This window comes from Sabethes cyaneus, chromosome 3 (genome assembly GCF_943734655.1).
Source record: "Sabethes cyaneus chromosome 3, idSabCyanKW18_F2, whole genome shotgun sequence".
Taxonomy (NCBI): Eukaryota; Metazoa; Arthropoda; class Insecta; order Diptera; family Culicidae; genus Sabethes; species Sabethes cyaneus.
The window spans coordinates 181,702,907-181,730,490 of NC_071355.1; the positions used below are offsets into that span (position 1 = coordinate 181,702,907).

At 39.1% G+C, this 27,584-nt stretch overlaps 1 protein-coding gene across 1 annotated transcript in view; it reads left to right on the forward strand.

The window, feature by feature from the left end:
• Positions 1 to 6,069: 6,069 nt before the first annotated feature.
• Positions 6,070 to 27,584, forward strand: part of LOC128744605 (dedicator of cytokinesis protein 9) — a 172,403-nt gene continuing 150,888 nt past the window's right edge. Inside the window, exon 1 of the mRNA XM_053841738.1 lies at positions 6,070 to 6,984. Coding sequence (XP_053697713.1) covers positions 6,886 to 6,984 — 99 coding nt within the window. The 5' untranslated portion in view covers positions 6,070 to 6,885. The remainder of the gene's footprint in view (positions 6,985 to 27,584) is intronic.

The following is a 27,584-nucleotide window of genomic DNA, read 5'->3' on the forward strand; positions in this document are numbered from 1 at the left end:
TATGCAGCTAATATCGATAACAACCGATTTTTTATAAGTTGTGCTTTTGTTATTGCATTTAACTTGTAAAAAGTTGCATAAATAACAATTCAGTTTCACAATACAATTATTGCGTACTACTAGCACTTGCAATATAACGTTTAAGTACGTTATTTTTAGTGATCAAAATCAACGATATTTTCGATACAAGGGCGATATTTTTCGAAACCTTTCGAACCAACACGATACCGCGAATACAACGCGCAGTGAGTCAGGTAACACAGTAGTGGTCCGATTCGGCTGAAATTTTTTTCAGTATGTATAAATGAGTTATCTAAATTGTTACGTAGTCGTTTTTCGATATCTCAATTTTTCAATTTTTTATAAGCAAATTGACGATTTTTGATGGAAACACACCTCTTGTGGAAAAATTACCCAACAAACATTTTTGTTGAATAATAGCTTGTCAAACGCTTGTTACTTAGTAATTGGCTGTATAATGGTTGAACAAGCTACTTAAAAGCTGCTTAGCTGTTTAAAAAAAGCAGCAAATAAGCCGCGTATTGGCATATCTGGCGTTTTATACAGCACGCTGCTGTATATTAGCTTCTTCAATGCTGTTGCAAATTAGCATGCAAAATTCTATTTTAAATCTTCTTGTCGGTAATCAGCTGGTAACAAGCATTGTTATTCTTTCCCAGGTAACCAATAAGCATCACTGGCGTGACCAGTTTTGAAGTCCAATTTCAAGTCTACTTGTAAACTAAATTTCAAGCCGTGTTTCAAGCCTAATTTAAGCTCAATTTGAAGTTAAAATTCAACGCCAATTTCATGCCCAATTTCAACACCGATTTCAAGTCCAAATTTAAGTCTAGTCTCAAAAGTTCAACTGCAAATTCAGTTTCTACGAAAAGCTGAATTTTTTTGAAATATTTTTGTCTCGTTTGTCAATTGTTAATCTTTTGATAATAAAATTTGTATGATAACATTTTTTGTTTTTTCTGAGCTATGGCTGAACACACGGTATTCCTGAATATTATTCGAAAATTCATATCTCATAAACTAAACAACGTAGTGCTAGCGCAAACAGTTTCTTATGAATATATCAGTAAATTTTCGCAGCACATTAGTAGTATGTGATGGGAGGAAAAACGGGATATAACAAGAAAAGAATATAAAGTGGAAAAGATAGAACGGGAGAGAAAAAACTAGAAGGTTAGACATAAAAAGGAACGGAAGAGAAAAGTAGAAAAATAAAGGAAAACGATAATGAAAACAAAGCAAAGGTGAAATTAGGACGACCGCATAGATGACGCTGGACTACACAGGAAGTCTCTTTGTAGTGATAGTAGCATGTATCCATGCATGTAAGAATACGATTCGTCATGTACACATGCTACATGCAGCATTTGTTGCGACTAACTGCAGGTTGAGAAAATTCTATTATTTTTAAATGAATGTTAATAGCGTCTCAAATCTTATTTCAACATCAAACACAAAGCAAAGCAAAGCCTAGTTGGTACATTCCGTTATCGAAACTTGACCTTCTGCTTTTTTATACGGCAGACTTCGTAACCAGCTGTTAGAGTGCAGGACAATTGCAGGGCCAGTTGCTACGACCCTATTGACTCTAACAGCCTCTCCCAGTCGGGATTCGAGCATATGACGACTGGCTTATTAGGCCTGCATCATACCTCTAGACCAACTGGGAGGTCACATCAAACATTGTTTACATATATATGTATTTTGATGACATCAAAAAATTGTTATGTTAAAATGGCTTGACTGTGCTGCAGGTTGAAAAATTCAAATTTTTGCAAGTCGATAACTTTTTGCAGGTCGATAATTTTTTTACATGTTTTAACTCAGTTTCATGGGGGGCTCCGTAGCCGTAAGGTCACCGAGTCTGCTTTGACAAGCGAGTGGTCGTGGGTTCGAATCTTAGTAGAATCATGCCATTCGATGTCAAGTGACTTTAGCATGGGTTCATTCTCAGGCCCCTCCATTTACCCTTCCTTCGTGCTGAATTCTATATTTACCCTCTGAAGCCTCTTGACAGTGCAAATGTCCCTCCTATAGTTAAGTGTACTGGTCAGAGGTACGAATGAGTCCTCGCCAGGGACGGCTATAATATGGGATAGTGCTGGCAGCGAGGAATAAGTGGGTAAAGTAGATCAAGCTTTGAAGGAAGGGTAAACCCCAATACACGCAAGCACGCATACAATTTAAAATAAGCATATCGCTCACTCAATAGCGATTATAGCAAAAAGAAATGCAGTGCAGGTCATACAGCAAACACCCGGGCGATATTACAATAGGTCAACTATACTGGTCGCAGTAATGAGTCCACACATGGAAAAAAACTCAGTTTCATGATTTAAAGCTACTATATAAATAAGTAAAAGTTGTTTGGAAAATGTTTTGTACTTCACTACCTTATACTGAGTTTACGATCAAATAAACATTGACATCACTACGGATCTCTCCTGCCTTGTCTTGACCATCATTTTTTAACTAAATTATTCTAAATTCAATGCTTGACTATTGAAACTATGTAAAGAATTGCAGGCAACTAACTGACGCAAAGCAGCAAATGAAACGTTAAAAACTATTCTCGGATAAGAGAGTCGCTGATTTTCCTCGCTTTGAGACTTGCTGCGTTACGTCAAATGCACAAATATCCCTTCAGCCTTGTTTCCGAGCAAGACAACAGTTCCGAACTGACAATCTGGCAACAGGAAAGGGTGACCGCTCACTTTTCTATGAAGTTTCACTTTCAGGATATCAAATTGGACTAGATTTAATGTTTAAAGGTGATATCGGTTGAAGGAAAGGAGTGGTTTAACATTTCAACAAAACTATTTACGTCCAGGACATCAAATTGGACAAGTTTTAATGTTTAAACGCTAACACCGGTTGAATAAGAGGGGTGGTTTCACAGTTCGGCGTACTTCCCAAGCACAGATATCAAATTGGACTAGCTTCAATCGTCGCAAAGTGTCTTCGACCTGTTGGGACGGGGAGATTTCGTCACTTTTTTTTTTCTAAAAATACGTTAAAACTATGATGGCATCCTTTGCAACCAATCACGAAGCAAAGATTTACAGTTGGACAATGCTTCATTATTTTCAATTTTTCAATAGTTCAACATCAAGAATCCATACTTTTCTTCATTTGGGTCAATTTTTAGAAGATTTTCCGTTCGATTGGTGTAAGAATATTGAAAATCGATCAAAAAAACTGCTAAGCTATTAGTGTTCAAAACCTGACCACTTTTCGAGAAAGATTTTTTGGAATGACACCCTATCCCAAACCTTGCCGTAAGACGTAGTCCTACATTAAAAACGAGATAGAAAACGAGTTGAAAGCGAAAAAAGACTAAACCCGGGATAATAAAACGTCGAAGCGGGAGTGGAAATGACAAAAAAGGAACAGCAAACGAGAGAAAACGTTTTTGTAAGCAAGGTAAAGCGGAAGAAGAAAGACGAATAGAATAGAACAGAGGAAAGAAAAGAACGCAAGAAAGGGGCGAAAATCGGGATAGAGAAACGCAATACAGAAACAGGAAACAGCGGAACATGAAAACAAAGAGAGAGTAAAAGAGGGAAAATGAGACAAGATCGTATGATCGGGAATACCGTAGAGATGGTCGGATAGTGGAAAATATACCCGGCGGGAACGGGTTCATAATTTTTATTTTAAACCGGGTACGGGTCGGGTTCGGGTATTCAAATTTTCATCCTCAATCATCTCTATTGAATACATTGAATACTAAAGTTGGTCGAGTCAGATCGAGTACCCGTACCCGACGCATTCGAATCCGATTCGAATATCGAAAAAAATACATGTACGGGTTCAGGCCAGGTACAAGTCTTTAATTTTTTTCTTAATCGGGTACTGGTCGGGTTCGGAAACGGAAAACAAGAAAATACAAAGGGGAAAGAAAAAATAACGAGAAAGAAGAATCAATAAAGGTAACGAGAAAAAGGAAATACAGAAGAGATAAGAAGGAAAAACGACAAAGAAAATGAGGATAGAAAAGAAGAAAATACAGAAAAAGAAAATAGAGACGGAATAATGAAAACGGAGGACAAAAGAGATAAAACGAAAAAGAAAAACAGAATGTGACAGAAAAGCAGAACATAATTGGAACGGAAAAGACGAAAATGAAAACACGGGATAGAAAATGAGTTTAAAAGCAAAGAGAAAAAACCCGGGATAAAAAAACGGGACAGTAAAAGAGAAAAATGGGCCTGTGAACGAGCTTAAACGATAGAAAAAAGATGAGAAACGGAACAGAGACCAGAAAATCAAAAAGAGAGAAAAGAAGGAAACAGCGGAATAAAGGAAAACGAGATAGAAGGAGACTAAAAGGGAAAAAAGGAATAGAATCAACGAAAGGTAGGAAAAACGATGCACTTAAAAAAAGAAAAATAGAACAGATGAAGACGAAAAACGAAAGTGAAAGGAACTAAAAGGAATGAGAAAAAGACGAAAACTGAAAATGAAAAAGAGAATAAAAATGAAAGAAAATAATCAAATACAAATGAAAAATATGAGCCAAAACATGACTGAAAATAAGAAAAAATGTAACAGAAATTTCAGAAGAACGAAACAATGAAACACGAAACTCGGGACAGTAAGAACGAGAGAAATAGTGGAACGGAAGAAAAGTGAAAGCAAAAACTAATGAAACGATACAGAAAAGAAGAAAAAACGGAACTAAAAGTGGAAAAACAGAACTGGAAAAGAAAAAACGGAAAGGAAAATTTACTCCTCCTACCTTTACGTTTACGTATAAGAGAATAAGATTAATGTCGATAAAAATTTCAAATAAAACTTCGTAACTAATTTCATGTTCATATCCGTTTTGACTTCTGGTTCAAATTAGTCAAAATTCAGCAAAATAGTAGATAATAACCAGTTCTACAAATGTTTAATAAAGAACTTTATCCAATTTTGCTCGGCTGAGATGGTACTGTCAAATGAATCAAAATTGAGTCAAAGTGATCGAACCATCCCTGACTGTAGGAACGAATTTAAAATTCCAAGGAATCAAATCTTCGAATATTCGAGTGTCCGTAAAACTGACAAGGAAACATCACTATCGGTCACAGGCTTAGAGCTTAACCATATACACCATAGTGTAGTCCTGTCGATCCAGAACATCGCTGCACTGCTCGTATAGGTGTAGCCTTTGGAACTTTTTTGAGAAAACTTAATTTGAAATTTGTATGAGAAAATGACTCAATGGAGGCGCATGGTACATGAATATCCTACATACACCCTCAAGTAACAGAACAAAAAGAAAATTATATTGATTGAGAAAGGATGATTTTATTATACAACAAGCGTTTCTAAAATCACTTTTTGTCTACCTGGAAGTGTGTTTGACGAATTGAAGACCAACAATGAAAATGAACCCTCTCTTGGTATGCTTAAATGTTGGACTTCGGCCTTATTGAATTGTCGGTCATCCATAATTACTTACAAGAAAGAAAGAAAGAGTGATGTTGAAGAGCCCAGCGACAATATGCAACATATTTCCATTCTTTCAAATATGATTGATCCTTCATATAAACCATAGGTTATTATTGAAAAAATATCAATGAATACTGCCGTCAACGACTTGTTCAACCCTTGCATTCATTCATGAACGCTTCCCTCACGCTGTGTTTTCTCACACATTAAACCGTTGTGCATTTATGTTGACATCCGCTCAAGCTGAAAGCTGTATACATATCACATGCCATTCATTCAACTCACGTGGTGCGCATGTTGAGGGAACCTAGCCGAGCTCCCGATCAAAACATAAACGAGCAAAACAAAACACCGCTCCGGCGGCTAGCGGGCGTTCAAACTGTACGGATTACCAACACAGGGAAGTGGCATACGCACATTGGCAAGTGGTTGACTGACTTTTCTGCATCTGTATGGGAGCGAGGCGAGACCGTCTCCCGATGTAGCGAGACGCTCTTCAGAGTGTGCGATCGTGGTACACAACATAATAATGGTGCTTGTCGCAGTTTAGTCAGACGGTTGGTTTGTGTTAGACGTCGATGTCGTGTAGCTCGCGTGAAAAATTGGCGTTTCGCTGCCTCCAGCCATAGAAGAGTCTGCTTCTTGTCTAGACAGTCCTGGCTCAATTGGCTAGCATACCAAGGGAATAGTTGGTGCATTGCATTTGCGTCGTCGACGATAGTGTCCAGTTGCAAACAGTTTGAAATTTTTCCAGCTCACAGGCGAGAAAAGTAAAGATCTTCGTTCCGATTAAAGTTTGAGTGTGTGTGCGGTCGAGAAAGTGCATCCTCTTCGATGTTACTGCGGGTTCTTTAACTGTGAAGTTCACTCCCATTCTGAATGTGAAGTAAATACTGTGTTCTGCGCCTACGTGTATGCATCGTTCACTCATACTATTGTCTGAAAGTCCTTTCCGTCGAAGGAAGCTGTTTGGCACCCATTTTTATGTATTGGTGGTGCGCTCCTGCTTTGTTGATAGTGGGTGGTGTCTGAAGCGAAAAGATGAATAACATCCGCTTGGAAGAGTGAAGTTTTGTGTTTATCAGTTGAATTAAGGAAACGGAAAAAGGATAGTGTCGTTCTGACAGCATCCGACAAAACCGACAAAAAAGTTGTTAAGGCTTTTCAATTGTACCCTAGGAAGAAATATGGATGGTGCGGCCTACGATTGTCCCAGTGGTTTGAAGAGAAGAAAAGTGGTGTGAATGGCAGAAGATGCAATCAGTCGTTGTCAGTGAGTGGAGGCTTGCTTCGGCCAGCTTTCACATGCAGCTATGAAAGCGATCAATCAACCAGTGAAGAGTGGTGATAATTAAAACAAGCGGTGCAAGAAAAACAAATAGTGAAGGAAGAGACCCCAAGCAGGTGGGGCAGAAAACCAGCATCATGACAGAAAGAAAGTTTACTCGGGGGCTCAACAAACCGGGAATGGCTGCCCAGCTGAGGGAGAACATCTCGCAGGTTGTACGTGAATCTGCTTCACTTGTATGTATTTATTTTTATTTCTTTTCTATTTTGTTTGTCTTCCATTACATTCCCCTTCTTCGCTCGACGTGTCGTGTGTTGAGTACATTTGTTGTTAGCTGTTCCCAATTATTATTATCACCCGTCTCTGATATTGGACCGTTTATTAAAGTGATTGAACTTGCTTCCATTACATTCATCAAATTGACGTAATTTTCATTGGCTTTGATTCATCGATGTGTAATTCGTTAGAGCATTGAGAGAAATTACATTCACGGTTTGCATAAGCACAGCACTACATATGCGCAATATTCAATGAACGTTTCTTTCTTTATCAGCGGCAATTGCCATACATGAATTGTACGGCCGTGCCATTGACGTACATTTTGTAGGCGAATTGCACTTGTAATTCGCTCGAAAAGTCACACAGTTCACTAGGCTTAACCTTAGTTAATTTTTCTTTAGTGATTCCAGTAGATACATAAATTCAAAAAGACGAAACTTTCCCTATGAATTCTATTTGTTTAATATTCTAACGACATGTATTGGGCCTTCAACTTATACGTCTAACTATTTCGAACATGACTCTAGATACTCATGATCATCAAGGGACTTTAAAACTAAGGCTATAACGATCAAACATTCCAACTGAACATTAAACCATCAAATAGCCAAAATCAGGGAAACAACTGCTTGATAAGCTATTATACAGGGTGTTACTAAGCTACCAGTGAGAATATTTCAGGGGGTGATAGAGGATCATATTTGACGAAAAAAATCCTTTTACGTATATGGCCAAATCTCAATCGTTACAGAGTTAGTGATCAATTTCAGCTTTCGGTTCTGTTTACCTTAAATTAGCTCTGGTAGAAAAACTATGCTAGCTAACTCAATTTTGTTAGTTTCATTCGAAAGTTGAGAAAATTTTGTATTGAAAACTGCGTTTAAACCTCCCACATTATGAGATTTAGTAACGTTTTACAAACAAAAAGCTTTGAAATAAGTGTTTCTCAAGGCACTTTTATCGAATTTCTCCTAAAAATTATTCACCACTGTTATTCACCAATTTAAAGCTCTAGTACCGTTCTCCAATTCGTTCTTTGACGTAAAACGTCTATCTCTTTCAATTTCGTTGCAATTTCATTTTAAACGTAGGGTTTTGGGTGTTGAATTAGTATCTGAAAACTGCTCGAACTCGACAATCACGCATAACACGCTAGATCAACGCGTGCGACTGACACATTATTAATATGTATTCTCCGAAAGGGCTCGCGAACATTCACCATTGTTATGGCTTCGCTAATTGCGTAACAACGACATCCAGCAGGACGACAGCAGGAGTATGGTTGTAGATTTTCTGATCGTCGGCTACCTAATGCAAGTAAGTGAACAGAAATCCAGAAGTGTTCGTTTTGTTGTACAATCATTTTTATTCAGAAACGTCTATGACAACGGACCGTCGCTTCCGAGAAGGGACGTTGTTTTCAACGAGGCTTTGAGGGAAGCCTCAGCCTCATCAGCAAGTGGCGTCAGCAATTGACCATAAAATTTTGCGAATCGTGGAAAATGATTTCAAGACAAGTTTGAGGCAAATTGCGGCACAGTCCCTTGTCACCATAAAGGTGTGGAACCGTACTCGTACCGGGTAAAAAGTATCCTTTCCACACTGCAGGTTCAACAGCTGCTACCAGCGAATAAACCTAAGCGGATTGAATTTTGCAGGATTATGCAAAAGTGGCAGCGAAGCCTCAATTTATAAAAAAACATTGTTGTTGTTTTTCATACGTGTCAGAATGTGTTCATCGCACGCGGTAATCTATTGTGCTATGCGTGATGTATGAATTCTTGCAGTTTTCAGATACCAATTCAACACCTAAAACCATACGTTCAAAATAAAATTGCAACGAAACAAAAAGAGATAGACGTTTTACGTCAAAGAACGAATTGTAGAACGGTATTAGAGCTTTAAATTGGTGAATAACAGCAATCAGTTTTATCACACATTTTTAGGAGAAATTTGATAAAAATGGTTTGAGAAACACTTATTTCAAAGCTTTTTGCTTCCAAAAAGGTACTAAATCTCAAAAAATGAGAGGTTTAAACGCAATTTTCGGTACAAAATTTTCCCAACTTTCGAATGAAAGTAACCTTATTGAGCCAGCTAGCATAGTTTTTGAACTAACTCCCAGTTGGCCTTGAAGTAAGACGCTGGTCTAAAAGGCCAGTCGTCGTATGTTCGAATCTCGGCTGGGAGAGGCTGTTAGAGTCAATAGGATCGTAGCACTGACCCCGCATTGTCCTGTATTCTAACAGCCGGCTGCGAAGTCTGTCGTATGAAAACAGAGGGTCGAATTTCGATAACGGAATTAGCACCCAGACTTTGCTTTTTTAGCATAGTTTTGTACCAGAGCTAATTTAAGGTAAACAGGACCAAAAGCTGAAAATGTTCAATAACTCTGTAACGATTGAGATTTGGCCATATGCGAAGAAGGATTTTTTTTCGTCAAATATGATCTTTTATCACCCCCTGAAATATTTGCACTAAGCTACCAAACACCCTGTATAATAAAATTGTTTATTGGGTGGAAGTAACAGTTTTGTGAATCAGCTGAATGATTCATTTGTTTTATCGAAATTCTAACCGTTCATCGATGTATAGAGTAAGCAATTTGCTGAGCTTCGAGTGAAATTGAAATATATGTGTTATTTTCATCTTTATATAAATTGATAAGGCCATTACAAATATTTCATAAAGTTTTTGTCCTTCCGGTGTTGGACCACTGAAGGGGGGGGGGCGAAAAAAAACAATGAGATTTTTTTAATCGAGTAAAAAAAAATATTGATTTTAGGCATTTTTACTTAAAGTTTAAACGTGAAAACCAAATCTATTCTTGCTTTTAATATATACGTTATTATTTACCATGCAAAAAACTACGAAAAAAGAGAAAAACGAAAGAAAAATTTTTCAGCCGATTTTCGGAAATTCCGTTGTTTGAATTTCCATTTCTGTTTCGTGCTAGAAGCATTAAATAAACTCGTACACTCATTTTTCGAGTTTTTCAGGCTGAAGAACTCACAGACAATTGATTTTATGAATAAAAATTAACTCGTATCCTACAAATTATTTTTTTGTCCCCCGATTTTTCAAGCTGATTTCCAAGGGGGGTGACAAAAACTTTTGAAATTATTTGCAATGGCCTAATCTGAAAAAAATCATTCACAAATGCAGTGGAGGTTTCATATTGAAATTAGCTTCAACGACAGAAGTATCGATTGTAGTGATGGAACAGACATTTTCAATTGATACAATATTTGGAGCTGTTTTGGGTTTGATTGAACCATAAGCTAGGATTGGTCTGGCGACAATCGTGTAGAATCAGTTTATGAAATTGGGTTTAGGTCCTCAAGAGCTACCAACTGCTTGTGTGCCTTGCTCAGATGTTCATATTTACCCAAACACCAGATATTTTGTAGAAAATGTTATATTTTCATAATAAGTATTAATTGCTGCATTAGGTATATCGTTACTAACATATTGGAGTTCTTGCTTTTACTATCCCATGAATTCCTAGTTTTCAGTAAAGACGATTACTTTACTGAGCTGTAATCAGTCTGGAGATTCCAACTGCCGGATTTTCATACATCAAGCCTAGTACCATAAACAAGGAAATTTGTGCGAATCCTCTCCATAACTCCTCACATACGGCTTATAAAATTCCTACGTGAGAAACCAGAAAGGATTCGAAAAAGTGGTGTATAGGGCAATTGTAGAGTTAGGCATTACTATCAACAATATTGTTGCAAAAAGTATAGTTTTATGTTTTGACGAGTTTCATTTTTTACGCCTAATAAGAGTAAGTTGAATTTATTTAAAGATTCTCTGAAATTTTTTGTTGATTTACAATAGATTCTTTAGGAAGCATTGTTCGAAGTTTTTTTTCGGAGTTATCACCTCAATGATTTCTCAAATTCCTAAACGCAGACGACACAGGCACATGCGGGCTGTTTACAGTGAATCAGTTTTTGATGCCTTGATGGTTGCAGGTCTGGCATAAGGAAGCATGTAGCACAGAACACCTGCAAGAAATCGGGTTGCTGAATACCTGCAAAGCCGCCGGTAAGGATCGCCTACCAACTCTACTGGTCTTCTTCTTCTTCTTCTTCAGCATAGAGCCGGGGTAGCTCGTGCTGTTTCAAGCTCTCGTCTTCATTCAACTCGGTCTTGGGCCACTCGTCGCCAATTTCCTAGTCGTCTCAGAAGTCGCAAATCGCGTTCGATCTGGTCGAGCCATTGTGCACGTTGGGCACCCCTGTGCCTGGTGCCGGTGGGGTTGTGGAAGAGGACTATTTTCGTCGCATTGTCGTCCGGCACCCTTACGACGTGTCCGTAGCCTACTAACTTTCGCTAGATGTACGATGGGAGTCTCCCCAAGCAGTGCCTGTAGCTCGCGATTCATACGCCACCCCCACTCTCCGCTTTCAGTTTGTACTCCGCCAAATATTGTCTGCAGCACTTTCCGCTCGAACACGGCAAGGGCGCGTATGTCCTCCGTGAGCAGCGTCACGGCTTCAAGTCCATAAAGAACTACCGGTCTAATAAGGGTTTTGTACATTGTTAGCTTCGTGTGGCGGCGTATGCTTTCTGATCGTAGCGTTTTACGAAGGGCAAAGTAGGCCCGATTTCCTGCTTGGATGCGCCGCTGAATCTCCTTACTAGTGTTGTTGTCCCCTGTCACCAGCGATCCCAAATACACGAACTTCTCTACCATTTCTATTTCGTCGCCGTCTACGGTTACCGTCCGTGGGAGATGCGCGTTTGTTTTCTTCGTGCCTCTTCCTTTCATGTATTTGGTCTTCGACGCATTTATTTTTAGGCCAATTCTCCTAGACTTCGCTTTCAGACTGGCGTCGATTGCCTCCGCCGTCGCAAAGCTCCTGGCTATGATATCGAAGTCATCTGCAAAGCCTAGAAGTTGGCTACCCTTGGTAAAAATCGTGCCTCTCGTTTCGATGCCCGCTCGTCGGATCATCTCCTCAAGAGCGATGTTGAACAGTATGCAGGATAAACAGTCACCTTGTCTCGACCCTCGCTGCGTCTGCGTCGATGGGACTCGAGAGTGTGCCAAAGATGCGTACGAAACACGTCACTCGATCCAATGTAGCTCTGACCAGTCTCGTCAGTTTGTCCGGAAACCGTGTTCGTGCATTATCTGCCATAGCTTGTCTCGATCGACTGAATCGTATGCTGCTTTGAAATCAATAAAGATGTGATGCGTGGGAACGTTGTACTCTCGACATTTCTGCAAGATCTGTCGTATAGTAAAAATTTGGTCCGTAGTTGCGCGAGCCCCCATGAAACCCGCCTGATAATTCCCTACGAAACCTTGTACTATCGGTGACAGCCGGCGTAACAGGATCTGGGAGAGTACCTTGTAGGCAGCGTTTAGCAGCGTGATACCGCGATAGTTGCAGCAGTCTAGCCGATCACCATTTTTGTAGATGGGACAAACCACTCCTTCCATCCATTCCTCCGGTAGCTTTTCCTCCTTCCAAATCCTCGAAATAACCCAGTGTAGAGCCTTTGCTAGCGTTTCTCCGCCATGTTTACAAGGCTCTGCCGGTAGGCGGTCCTTCCCAGCGGCTTTATTGGTCTTCAGCAGCTTGATTTCTAGTTTGACTTCTTGGAGATCAGGTGCTAGGACACTACTATCTTCCATGGGCGCTCCAAGGTTAATTTCCGTACCGCCTCCTTCTGCGACTTCTCCATTGAGGTGTTCATCGAAGAACTGCTTCCATCTGTCGACCACCTCGTGCTCGTTCGTGATTAGATTCCCTCCCTCGTCCCTACACATCTGGTGGTCTACTGGTATATTATAAACATAGTCAAGAAACGCTGGCAATGGCTCTGCATTAGGTGCATCATGGAAATAGATTTGGGAAAAAAACTACCGGAGGAATGAATGGAAGGAGTTGTTTGTCCTTTTTACCAATCGATTGTTGCAACTATCGCGGCATAACGCTGGTAAACGGTGCTTACAAGCTACGCTTCCAGAACCTATTACGCTGTTACGTTGACTGTCACCGATAACACGATAACAGGTTTTGTAGGGAATTATCAGGCGGGGCTTCATGGAAGTTCGCGTCACTATGAACCAAATTTTTATCATTCGACGACAGATCTTGTAGAAATGTCGGGAGTAAACGTGCTCACACATCACATATTTATTGATTTCAAAGCAGCATGAGATATAGTTGATCGAGACGCTACTGGTCAAAGTGGTCAAAAAAGGGTTTTTAATACTCAAGGTTTTGACGCAAAATTTTTGCTATTGCTTGCCAATCGGAAAGTGCAATCACATGCAGTTGTTGTAGCATCACAATCGGCAAAAGCTTTGGCATTAAGAAAAAAAATGGTTCTACGATTTTGGTGAAATTAAGCCTACACTAATTTCTTTCTCAGACAATAGCATTCAATTTCTTTGTTTTACAGTGTAAAACCAACGTATTCAAGGTTATGACTTCTTGTATGAATCCACATATTTTTGTCTAATTTACATATGATTTCGAAAACTGTCATATATTTTAATTGGTATAGGCTTCCATTTGAATCAGATTGTGATCGATTCCGATCCGTAAAATTGGTAAAACTTATAATATCGAAACAACGGTTGAGTTCGCGTGCTGTCAGAGCATTATAAGTAGTTTCAGCCTATGGAATAGTACGTATAGGTTAGCGCGTAGATGTGGCATTTCTCTAGAGTCCAATCATACATATTATACTGTTATAAGTTGTATATATTCCGATGTGATGTTTCTTCTTGCCATTTTGTTTGCTGTGGTGTCTTTCACGAAGCGGAACAGGTTTATCGATTATCGCGAAAAGGCGAGAATAAACATAACAGACAGTCGATTTCGTTTTCGCTCGCAGTTTTGCAAACTCCCCCGGACCGGATGACGCCAGTTGAAAAGCGAGCAGTGCAGTAACTGTCCATCAGCTTTCATCTGAAAGGTGACGTCAAAATTCCAATCTTTTTTTATAATCGTCTTTCGTATAAGGGCTAGGATCCTGAGTGGTTTTATTTATAAAAAGAAATCTTTTTTATAAACAACGACTCAGAAATACACTAATACATCGACGACGATAGTCGATTTGAGATGTTCCACATTTCTGCCTCCCACGTGGTATGGAGTGGGTCAGACATGAAAGTTCACCTTCTCAGCAGATGACGTTTGCTGGACTGGATTTAGATACTTTAAAATTCGCACTTCGCTTCAATATTGCAACACTTATAAGGTCAACTCCATTCGAGCTAGGTAGTAGGTGTAGGATTAGGAAAATCACAAAATTTATGGTTGTAAACGCAATTGAAATTAGAATATTTTAATTCCAATTGCGAAATTAAAGTAATTTCAATTCCAACCAAATAACGCTTTACTTTCTTTGTACTCTGCTTGACGCTGCTCCAGCAAACAATTGTCGACCGGACAGGACAAGCGTAACGTCGGTGGAGACAAGTTGTCTCGTCTAGCGGCTGACACTACTATTGCCTCTGTCCAATGAAATTTCCTACTAATAGAAACGACCGTCTGTTTATTGCGAATATACCGACCATGGATTGTACAGTTTTTTTTCTCTATCGTCTCATTAATTTCTCACGCAAATTGCCTCCCGGTCTGATGCGCAAGAAGAGAACGATTGGAGTCTATCTAACTAGAAAAGATGAACTAGGATCTGACAAACCGTATAGAATTACACACTCTGGCCCGGTCTGGCAATGGAGTGCAGAATGAGCCCAGCACAAGTGGGATCCGATGAACCAGCAGCGGTGTGACGGGTTCCGGCGCTTGGGAAAGCACTGGCAATGAAATGGTATGAGAAAGAGAGACACATTGGCTGACCCAGTTCGAGGGTATGCAAAGTTCACCACAAATCGAGTGCGTCACATGCTGGTCTATAGCTGTTGGGAAAATAGATGCACAATAGGGTGGCCGTAAAACGGGCATTTCGTCCTTGCAAAAAAAAAACGAAACTCCGGAGTTCTAGAGAACTGGATTTCAGCTAGGAACAAGAAAAACTTAGATAACATAAGACCATAAAACATAGGTTTGGTCAATTTTGTTTACTGAAAGAGCCAAGGTCTGAGCAATTTTCATTATACAATCTTTTTTTCGCAATGTTTGCGTAGTAAATAATGATGGTTTTTTTTCTAAAGCTTCTATGTTTTGCTCATGCAATCGCTGTCGCCCTAATGCATAGCTTGCCCATCGTGGACAAGCTACGTAGCGGTGCACATTAATGTCTAGCATAATAAAGTTTTACGGCTCTCATACGTTAAAGTGGTCTAGTTAGCAAATTGATTTCGAGTGTGAATTTAGGTTTTAAAAAGCAATCGAATAGGACTATCGTAAAACATGATACTGTTGTTCTTCGAATCGGTTTATGTACGATTCAATAAAAGGTACAACATTTTTATTTTGCTTGAAAAAAAAATCGGAAAATGAGTCTGTCATCACTCGAAATCAAACGGAATATTTTGCTTTGCCATTAGCAATATATTTTTTCGGTTATGTCTCTTGCATGATTGTCAATCTGGCTCTAAAAACATTGGAGTGAATGTAGAAATACATACAATACAAAATAGTCAAGGTGAAATATTTTAACCGATCTTCAAATGCGAAAAAAATCATGTCTGTTGTGCAAATAGGGCCAGTTTAGGTTATACATAATATAACATGGATGCCATAGGAACAAAAATGTATTTTTTTAGTAGATAAATAAGTATTTGTTAGTAGTAATATTATTGAAGTTCTGTGAAAGACCGAACTGACTTAGCTCGTGGAGATCAGTATACAGAAACTCATCATAACAATTGTCATAAGTTCATTACAGTCTCGTATAAGACCTTTATATAGCTGAATGTACCTAGTCTGCAATATTTTCGCATTGAATACTGCTTTTTCTCTGCTATGTTGCTAATAATGTGTGTAACCTTTGTTAGTTGAACACTCGTTTGCAATTATAAAAGTTACAACCTTTTTGCAGCGTAAATAGCAAAAAATAAGGTAGTACTTAAATCGGCAGTCTTAGAGGTTACTGGTTTCGCAATTATTCTGTAAAAGTCAGTACAGTCAAAGGAACTGAGTGAGTGAGCGTAACCCAACAAAGCAGCCCTCCCTAAACACTGGTATCGCTGGTAAAGGTATTCAGCAGTGAAAAGTGTTACGTACGCAACTAAGTTTACGCAACTTTATATTGAAAAAATGATTACAAATGAATCATTCAAAATTATACTCATCGATAAATACGCATTTTCCCACATTTCTGGCAGAACTCGAATATCGTAACGGTAAAAGCGTTCGTTTTTAAAAGCTATCCAAGAGTCAATTCACTTTTTGATTTCTACATATCAGCGGAACTGCCGGTCAGTGGAATATGGGGGCTTTGGCAGAACTTTCCATTTAAGTTTTTGTTAAAGTAGCTTTCAACGGGTTTGATAGCGTGAGACCAAGTGTTGCTATGCTGTAGTATCACTTTTCCGTGTCACTACCCGTGTGGTGGTCGTTTTTCGGGCAGCGTTGCCAACATTTCCTGAAGAAAAATCCGTAGTTTTACCATTCGTGTGTTATCAGTGAAGAAAGGGTTATAATTCCGTCTCAAAATTAAGAAAGAAACCAAATTTAATCAAATTCAAAATTAAATTTTAGGTCAAATAAAATTCGACTCGACGTTTATGGTAATCAGTTGCTAATTAGTGTACAGAAATGCTGCTTCTTCATGCGCAGGAAAACGTGTATTGATTAGGTTTACGAAATCCAAGCGATTTCCAAGAATCCCTACCTCTAGATCAGATATTTGCTTTTGTTTCTACACACTTTTTATACGCTTGTCATTCACCTAAGTTGTTATAAGTCAAAAAATTTGTAACCAGCCATAATGCGAAGAAATTGACAAAGCCGTTCTGTCTGTATCTGATAAACCGACATTTTCAAACCAATGTTATTTAGCTAGCTAAATTCCCTTAGTACAGCCTTGACAATCCAAGAGTTCACTCTTTACACAGTTCCTTCAAACGAGATTACGTGCTTCGGGGCACTTTCTCAAGATTACGGCATGGCTAAGCGGCAGCGAGCCGACTTCACGGTATAATTCCGTTTCCTTTCGCTAGCTCACACTCTCGCCGTATAGGAGCAAACCTGACGGCCAGTGGCTGGCGCAATTTCTCGATGGCTCAATACACAGGTACCTACACCCATCTGCATGGAGGAACTCGAGGTAGCGGAAGAAGTGCAGCAAAATATTTCCTATTCATCAATAGCACGTTTTTTTACACAAAGCTCGTGTATGTGTTTATCACGATCATCCTCAACCTCGCGCGTTATTGCAAGTAAATCCTTCAACACGGCCTCTTCTCGGATCGATTAGAAAACACGTTATGTAAATTTATCGAAAATTATGTCTGCTTTGTCGACAACTGGCTTTACAGAATGAATGTGCGCGTTAAAATTAGTGGTTGGAATTCCATCTGACAGTTGGTTCGAGTTTTTGCAACTGCCCGTATGACGTAATCCTTTTGATAGCATAACACCTCGCAGATGGTTCTTAATGAATGTTTGTGCTAACGAAATTTTTGTCGATCGGTTCTTAAAGTAGATTAGAAGTTGACTCGCTTTTAAAAGCGATATCTAACAATAAGGTTTCTATTTCAAATAATATGTCTGACATGTCTGATTTGTTTATGATAGCATTCTCAATACTAGTCACAACATTAGATGCATTTTCTCGTAGACTGTGTGGCCCAGATTTCAAACCAACATCACCTAATGGACGGAACGGCTTTGGCGGAAGCGAGGAAATCGTACCAAAACAAATCAGTTTCTTCTGTCATTTCGATGGAATGTTAAGCGAGTTCTGATCACCCAACACACCGTTTCCAGAAAGGAAATAAAGAGTGCTAAATATTTCATCATCAAAAAGTAAACAAACGGCTCTTCGTAGCATTCGGAAACTGTTAACCACACCGACCGTCACAAATACACTATCGCTCGTTGAGCGCGCGAGTGTTCACTCACAATGCGCACCCGTCGTCGTGGTCAAGCGAACCGAACACGTCAATACCTATATGTTTGCATTTCACGCTCTTCTGCGCCACCGAAACGACTTTTATCTCGCGGCTTACTCTACAGTGGGTGCGCGGTGGGATTGCGATCGTAAGGATGATGAATAAAAACATGGATGATTATTTGAACGTGAAGTTTTTTACGGCCTAACTATCAATGACTTTTATTTTCCAGTCGATAAAACAAAAAGCTAAAAACAGGAATTTTTCCAGTCAGGAAATCTTCTTACTCGGTACCACTTTTCAAATCTGGTACGTAGGCTGGCATACGTAGTTATCGTGGAATTGCCATTATCTCACGTATTACGAAACTATTTGAATCAATTCTCGCGTAACTTTTCAAAATGACCTAAGTAGCATTGAGAGACTCTCTTTGGCGTCCCTCTCTTCTGATTATTACGGCGACATAAATGCATTCTAACAAAAAAAATTCCTCTCGCTTAACTAGATAGCGACGCTAGCAACCGATTCATGCAAAGCTGGTGCTTTAAAGTGCATTTGCATTGCCGTGGGAGGTGAAAGAGAAGAGGCACAAAGAGAATCTCTCATTGTTACTTACGTCCTTTTGAAAAGTTACTCGAGAATCAGTAATAAAATTTTCGAGCAAGCAAAACACCAAAATACAACTCAGCGGCATGGCTTTTAAGGAGGCCGCTCAACTAACTACCTCAAATCTTTTGAAATTTATAACATTCACTCTGAATGCAATGGACAATGGCAAATAAGGAGAAGTTCCTTACACTGACTTCAGTAAAGCGTTTGACAAAATTGACATACTTTTACCAATCTTTAAATTGGAAAAATATGGAATAGAAGAAACACTTTTCAAGTGGATATAGTCATATGTCACAAAACGGCAATAAAATAGTTCGCTTTCAAAATACCTTCTTCAAACCAATACAAATTACCTCTGAAATTTCACAAGGTTCTCACCTGGACCCTCTTCTTTTCACCCTGTACGTAAATGACATATCCTTTCTTCTTAATTCAACACGTGTTCTTGTATACGCAGACGACATGAAGCTGTTCATGGAAATAGCGGAATGCGGAAAACTTCGGAACATTTCAGAATGAAATCAATGTATTCTACACATGGTGCAATAAATGCTTGCTCGAATTAAAGTTCAAAAAATGTAATTCAATCGGAGTCAGTTGCGTTGCCTACATGCTCAACAGATATATTTTTAGGTAACCAGCGCAGCGTGTAGAAAAATGTAAAATTGTGAGGGAACTAGGTGTAATTTTAGACTCGAAATTAACATTTACTGTACAGTACAATTATCAACAAAGCAAATAGCATGCAGGGCTTTCTAAAACGCTTCAGCTATAATTTCAAAGACTCTCACACCATCATAACATGCGTGCGACCAAGTCTGGAATATAGTAACGTCGTATGGAATCCATACACAATCACGCATAGAAAATGTCCAAAAACAATTCCTCTTGTACGGACTAAGTAAATTGAATTGGACAGCATTTCCTTTACCACCATATAGAGCATGCTGCATGCTTATGAATATACCTACAAACACGCCGTGAGCTTGCAGTGCTGGGCTTCATCAATGATATTATTTCTCAACGGGTACGAACTAGAACTAGAGCGCTGCACTGGGTCATTGTCAAGATTTAGGAGGAGGAGCTACTACCGGAGGAATGGACGGAAGGCATCGTGTGTCCGATCTACAAAAAGGGCGACAACTTGGATTGTTGTAATTACCGCGCAATCACACTGTTAAACGCCGCCTACAAGGTACTCTCCCAACTTTTATGTCGTCGATTATCACCATTTGCAAAGGAGTTCGTGGGGCAATATCAAGCGGGATTCATGGGTACCCGTGCCACCACGGATCAGATTTTCGCGCTTCGGCAAGTGTTGCAGAAATGTCGCGAATACAACGTGCCCACGCATCATTTATTCATCGACTTCAAATCGGCGTATGACACGATCGATTGAGATCAGCTATGGCAGATTATGCACTACTACGGATTTCCCGATAAACTAACGCGATTGGTCAAGGCGACGAAGAGGGTTACGGCAATGTTTGCTGTTCAACATAGCTTTGGAGGGTGTGATAAGAAGAGCGGGGATAGACACGAGTGGCACGATATTCACGAAGTCCGTCCAGCTTCTTGGTTTCGCTAACGACATTGACATCATAACACGTACCTTTGAGAGGATGGCGGAAACGTACATCGGACTGAAAGCTGAAGCCAAACTGATTGGACTTGTCATTAATGTATCGAAAACAAAATACATGAAAGGAAGAGATTCTAGAGAAGTGAATGCTGAGCTACCTCCCCGGATTCATTTAGTCGGTGATGAAATCGAGGTGGTAGAAGAGTTCGTATATCTGGGCTCACTGGTTACCGCAGACAACAACACCAGCAGAGAAATACAAATACGCATTATGGCAGGAAATCATGCCTACTTAACTTTGGACTTCGTAGGACGCTGCGATTGAACAAAATTTGCCGCCGCACGAAGTTAACAATCTACAAGACGCTGATTAGACCGGTAGTCCTTTACGGCCTTGAGGCATGGACCGTGGAGGACCAACGCGCCCTTAGTGTTTTCGAACGGAAGGTGTTGTGCACCATCTACGGCGGAGTGCAGATGGAAGACGGAACGTGGAGGAGGCGAACGAACCATGAATTGCAGCAGCTGCTTAGGGAACCACCCATCGCTCACACCGCAAAAATCGGTCGCCTGCGATGGGCTGGACACGTCGTGAGGATGTCGGACGACAGCCGGTTAAAAAAGTTTTCATCCGATCCGAGTGGAACGAGATGGCGGGGCGCGCAGCGAGCAAGATGGATCGATGAAGTGGCAGGCGACCTGCGGACCCTACGCAGACTACGTGGCTGGCGAATTGCGGCCATGGTTCGAGTGGAATGGAGACGACTTCTTCGCACAGCAGAGGAAACCACGGCTTGAAGCTGACTAAGAATCAGAAGTCATCAGAAAGCTTTAGTGGAGGTCACAGTTTAATTAGCGGTTTTATGAAATTGGTCATGAAAATCACTAATGGAACGTACTAAAACTTAAATTACTGCTTCTAAGTTGACATGCGACGACAGAATTGTTAGACTAGTGTCGTACCCCGAGGTCAACTTGAAGGCTGTTCCATATTGTTGACAAGTACAATAAAGGATAATGGACCAAGAAGTGTAACTTTGGGGCACACCTAATGAAACATTTAAACTTGTAGACAAACCTCGTTCAAACCTTATTTTTTCCGGTTGTCACCGTTGAGTATGACTCGGTCCAGGCCTAAAACCTAGTTTTTCTAAAATCTATACATAGCGCCTTCAGATAATTACCCACATCATCTATCATGAACAATTTGAAAACCGTATTCTGGTATTCTGAAACGACATCGAGTTTTAAACAAGGCAATAAATCCCCCAAATTGTCCCGAAATCAGACTTATTGAACAAGTTTGGGTTCTCATGAAATGGAAAACTACGGAAGAAGGATAATGAAACTGACAATTCCGGGAAAGTCAAAAAGGACTGGAGAAATGCAAGCACAGGTATACCACGATAGCCCGTACCCTCGTTAGTACGTACCCTCGATAGTACGTACCCTCCATAATACGTACATTTTGCTTCGATAGTACGTATCCTCGATAATACGTACATTTTGCCTCGATAGTACGTACATTTTCCAGCAATACTTTATTTGTTTCTTTTCAAGCTTCACAAAAGGTAAAATCATTGGTTTAAAAAAATTAAAAATTAATTGCTATGTTAGCTCAGTACCACTAAAATATATATTTATTCAATAGTGTATGCGCATTTGCAAATCTCATGCAATATTAACAACAATGCTTCAACGTCTAATCGTGATTCGATAGTACGTACATTTCGGTAATACGTACGCTAAACGAAGCAAGGTGTACGTACTATCGAGGTATACCTGCATATGCTTTTGCATGGAACAGTTGCCCAAACCTAATAAAGAACATTAAAAAACAAGTGCGTACTTTGATCAAATCTACTAAAAGTTAGCTGACTAATAATTTCATTGGATTCTTGCATAACCACGCAAAAAAAATTGTCCGAAATAAAAGAAATAACAATAAATAATTACATTTTTGTGGTCCCATAATTAACCACGCAAAAAAATTGTCCGAAATAAAAGAAATAACAATAAATAATTACATTTTTGTGGTCCCATAATTAACGATACGGTCTTTAAAATAGTATTCTTGTGGTCTTTTTCATGTCAATGATCTAGGAATTTTTCAGAGATAAATTAAACTGTTATCAACATTCCAGATTTCACCAAATTTAGTAGAAATTTTAGAGTAATAAATATATAGTCACAAGCATTTGGTTAAATCGTTTGAGTTTATTAGTGCGGCAAACGGAAGTGATAAGAACGCAAACGGATAGAACTTGGTTATGTCAGTTGTATTCGGCTTTATTGTAAATGCAAACCAACATACAGTTAACAAAATGCACATGCAGACTTTGTTAACTATTTTATCCGATTGGCCAAAATTCCTAGAGCAAGAGTTACTATTTAAGCTTGAACTACTTCTTGGCTTTTCCCGTCTCCTGCTTGTTGCCTTGCTGCTGTGAAGACCTATATTTCTAGAAAAGGGAAAAGAGGCGTTTTCGCAATGTGTAGGGTAACCAACGTATTTTGGACCCCCTCAGCAGCTGTACATAATTTGGACACTTACAGCAAAACCAAATGCAAGTGTCCAAATTATGTACAGCTGCTGATGGGGTCCAAAATAGGTTGGTTACCCTACTGTAGTTTTACAGTAGATTATTATTGGGCCTGATTTTTTAAAAATATTTTTTGAAAGATGCAAAACAAGAGACAGAAATAATCAAGGAAAAAAAATTCCCGCTAAACCCATTGGAAAAATATTAAAAAGTTATTTTGAATATTTTGGCTGTGGGTACCTATTTCCGTTTAAACGGGGTTACTACTGTGTAAGGTCTTCATATATTGAAACTTTTGTTTCAATTTGATTGGTTGAACGTAGTTTAAAAATTTATGACCCGACAACGACGTATAAGTATGACCGGGCAGCCCTTAGGAGTTTCTTTTTTATAGGGCCACTGTAACGAATTCAATTTTCATCACCCGTCCCGATGCGATGATGAAACCACTGGTTTTTTGCCGTCGAATAATTCTCGCCAAACTTTTCAAAAGGACCTAAGTAACATTGAGAGACTCTCTTTGGGGTCCCTCTCTTCTGATTATTGCGGCGAAATAAATGCATTTTAACCAAAGTTTTCTTAACGAATAGCTAGCTTGTAACGCCAGCAACCGATTCATGCAAATGTGATGTATTAAAGTTACTTTGCATCACCGTGATAAGCGAAAGAGAAGAGACACGAAGAGAATCACTCATTGTTACTTAGGTCCTTTTGAAAAGTTTCGCGAGAATTATTCAAACGTGGAAAAGCGACGCTCAACCTTCCTCGACTTCAAATCATAAGGATGCCGAGTATCTTATTTTGGAATCATTTGTAACGCATGGAATCGCTTGGCGATTGACACGGACACGGGACACTTTGACACGGATTCTTATCGAGAAATTTCTCCAATTCAGTATCTTCGAAGATTTTCGGTTTTCCTTTACGCGGACGATGGTCAATTTTGTAGCTCTCGATGCGTATCAGCCGCTGTTTTCTTCAAATGAAAGAAGGAAATCAACATTTCGCGCAAATGACGATTAGTTGCTATACAGTAAATATTTTCGCACAACCAAAAGTGTATGACACAAGAAAAATGACTAATATGTCAAAGAGGTTTGTTTATCATGTATTTGGTTCAACAAAAATAAAATAACGTATCGTCTTTAAATAAAACCTACTCATATTCATTGCTGTTGTATGAAATTTTTTCGGTAAGCTTACTCGTGATACCGGCGCACCGTGTCTGTGTCCGATAGACTCAAGTGAGCACATCCGACCAATACACTCGAGCTCGCTATTAAAGTAAACTTCTCTTCAATCGTGTAGCGTCATAATACGGGCGCGCGAAACGATGAAATGATGATCCAATGAATGCCCCCGACCCCCGGCACAGTGCGGTTCGAATACTGTGCACACCGAATTGGCACACAATAGTGGGGATTCTAAAAATAACCGCCGCTGTTTTTTTTGTTGCTATTCCTACCAACAAACTCATGCTGCTCCCCAGCTTGTGACCGTTTTATTTTGCTTTGCACATATTTTTCATTTTTATCTTAGTTTTGATATGAGTCTGCCAGAACGAATGGTGCTTTATCTAATAATTGGAATTGAGTTTAATGTGCAAGTTAGCATAATTATGTTTTATTGCATTCACTTTCACCATTTGCATTATTGTTGTTTGTTTGTTAATCTACCCAGTTTGCGGTTTTTATCTGCATCATGTAATTATTATTAGTTATTTTATTAGTATACTTTGTTGGTATAAAATCTTAAACACGGAATTTAAAAAGGAAATGCCATATGAAATATATGCATGCCGCCTTGCTAGTATGCGCCGATCATCATGGGAATGACCCCACTAGCGTTAGCCTCCGGTTGTCTCTCGACGGGTGTCCACTTGTTGTAGAGGTCGATTCCCGCGCTACTTGACCAAAATAACGATGCAAACTACCTAATGTTCTGTGCATATGTAGCGGAAACGAAAATCACAAGCTCACATACTCAGTAGTACTACACAAGCTGCCGTTTGCCATGGTAACGACGCCACTGCGGCTACCAGCCATCCATGTATGAAAAATAGTGACGAGCGGCCTCGAGCGGATTTGATTTGTTGCTTTTGAGAGATACTACAGCTGCGCCATCGTACAACACAGCACAGCATCAAACATCAAAGTGAATATGCGATGCTGAGTCATCTACGTGAGGTTTACGCGAAATAGCTGAGGCTGCCATGAACAGTGAGTGTGTGCGGAGGGGGATTTTTTCGCATTGACAAACCAGTAAAGTCGTTAATTATACTTTGAATAAAAAAAGAAGTTACGTAAATTTAATGATGATGGGCTTGAACTTCTGACATTTTATTGTTAAATTGGTGTATAGCTCTAAATGGTGTGCCAAAGTTATTTTGTAACTTATAAGAAACTGGTCAGCTCCTATTTTACCAAATTTTTGGCATATAGGCTGGAAAATAGCTGTCTAAAGTCAACTGTTTTTCAGTTATATTTGCAGAAATGAAAACTATTTGTATAGTAAAAGTGGTTACTCATGTTATTCCGTAACGTTGGAATGTGATCATAAACTGTTTAATGAGTCTCGATTATTGCATGCCAGTAACATTGAGCTACTTTTCACCATCATTAACGCACACTATTATAAGCACTTTATATTTGGAAGTCAACACTTTTGGGCCGATTGTTGACCACAAGGTAACCAACCGTACCGTTCACTAAGCGGGTTCTATTAAATCAGACGATCAAAAGTTGAGGTCATAAGTAGTAGCCAGGGGGTGATTATTTGCGAAGGAATCTCTAACTTGTTTACAAACACTCATGCCTCTTAAGGTGGAAGAACAAAGTTTACCGCATAGTTGATTTCAATATTGGATTAATTGATCCTCAATTGATGTTAATTCAATTGCTTCTCACGAGAAATACTGTTCTGATCGCATAAGAAAAAGTTTGCAGAACAATATTTGAAAGGATCATTTCCCACCTAGAAGAAGCTAGTTAAGGTTAAACATAATATAAGAGGACATGACCGTTAATTTATTTTGAAATCTATATTTTTCATTTCGAATTTTCGATTAGATGCATGTTTTTGTTTGAAGCAGTACAAAAACATCGGTTTTTCTAAATAGAAATTTTAAATGCTTAAAAGTTTATTCGTGAATCAAGTTTTCTACCATAATACAAGCTAAGTGTTTCATTTGTTAATGTGAGCAATTTCTTATCATAAAACTCGTCTTGTGAACGGCATTATTGTATCATTGATATTACTTTACCTAGTAGAAAGGAAAATGGTTCGGATTCTGATAAATACTTCATTATTTTGATTTTATCGATTTATGGTCCTACCATACTAGATAGGTACATTGCTACTGATGTTTACAGATCGTAAAACGTGTTATACAAATATTGTTTCAATTCATGCAGTAATAAAAGTTATAAGTGCTTAATTTTTTTCTTGTGTTTTGTTGCCGCTGTTTTGTTCCCTCCCATGATGATGCTCCCGAAAGGCTGCTTGCTGTAGGTAATGGAGATCGGTCGGACGGAGCTTATACGATCAATTGGCACTTCACGCTGCTTTTTGTACCATAAAGCAAGCACCTATTGCGTCTATTACTCTAGGTTGATTGGTGATTAAAGAGCATGCTCCGCGAAGTTCGTCGTCATCATGGCAGGTTAATGTGTGCATTTCGCATGCATCGAGTAATTATCTGAACTTGTGTCGGTTTTGCTTGATTAATCTAGTCATGGGAGAAAGTGACATAGTTTCTTTACGACTTTGTGACTCATAAGGAAACTTGACCCCATAATATGAAATTAAATCTTCATCAACCGACCGTATCAAGGTTAGCGGGGAACTTCTGGATAAGTGTTTGGACTTCCTGCTAGATTTTTTCCATCATGTGTGATTTTTTTCCCTTCCATAATGAGAAACGTTAGTTTAAAATAAAGCTTCACACAAAGCGAACAGCAAAACTACATTATTTTTGGCAGTTGTTAGCATCGCAATACTTGAATTGAAGTACTATAAAAATGAAAGTGAATGCTTAACATGATTTATTCATGAGCCAAGTGCCTGCCAGCCCATTTATACTTAAGCAGGTTTCGTTTCTATTTGCTGCTGGATGAAAGCGCTACCGTACGATGTGATGGCGGTACGCTCGTGCGATTCTTCCATTCATCCGTATAAGCGAAGTGGAGGAATAGTGACGCAAAAGAAATCATGCGACGTATTTTTCATTAAAAGAGTGTTTTGAATGTCATGTGCTTATTTTCCAAAATTAACATACAAAATGAGCCGACGCCGACGGGTCCCAGAATTTCGTAAAATTCCGTGTATAAAACTATAGAACATAGTTTTTTCAATAGTTTTGCGGAATAAAGTTTTGCTGTATCTCTTGAAGTTACGGTGCTACAATGCTAGTAGCTCATTAGTAGTTAAGTGAACGTTCAATTAGTTATTAATGAGCTACTAGTATTGTAGCACCGTAACTGCAAGAGATACAGCAAAACTTTGTTCAGTGAAATTCAAGATAATAACTAGTTCTATAAATAACTTTGTCAAATTTTGCTTGACTGAGACGGTATTGTCATATGAATCAAAATTGAATCAAAGTGATCGAACCATCCCTAGCTGGAGCGCCGATGAAAATTTTGTGGAAAACTCCAGATTAACAAAATATTTACCACATTTTTACTAAATAAAGTTTCTAAGGTTTGATTCTATTTTGTTATGAATCAACAGTGGATAACTTGCGAAGTAATGTAACTGACGTTGACGAAACAAGTACAATGTGTAATTCTTTCTAGTATGTTTTGTGGGTTGTTTTGATTGAAT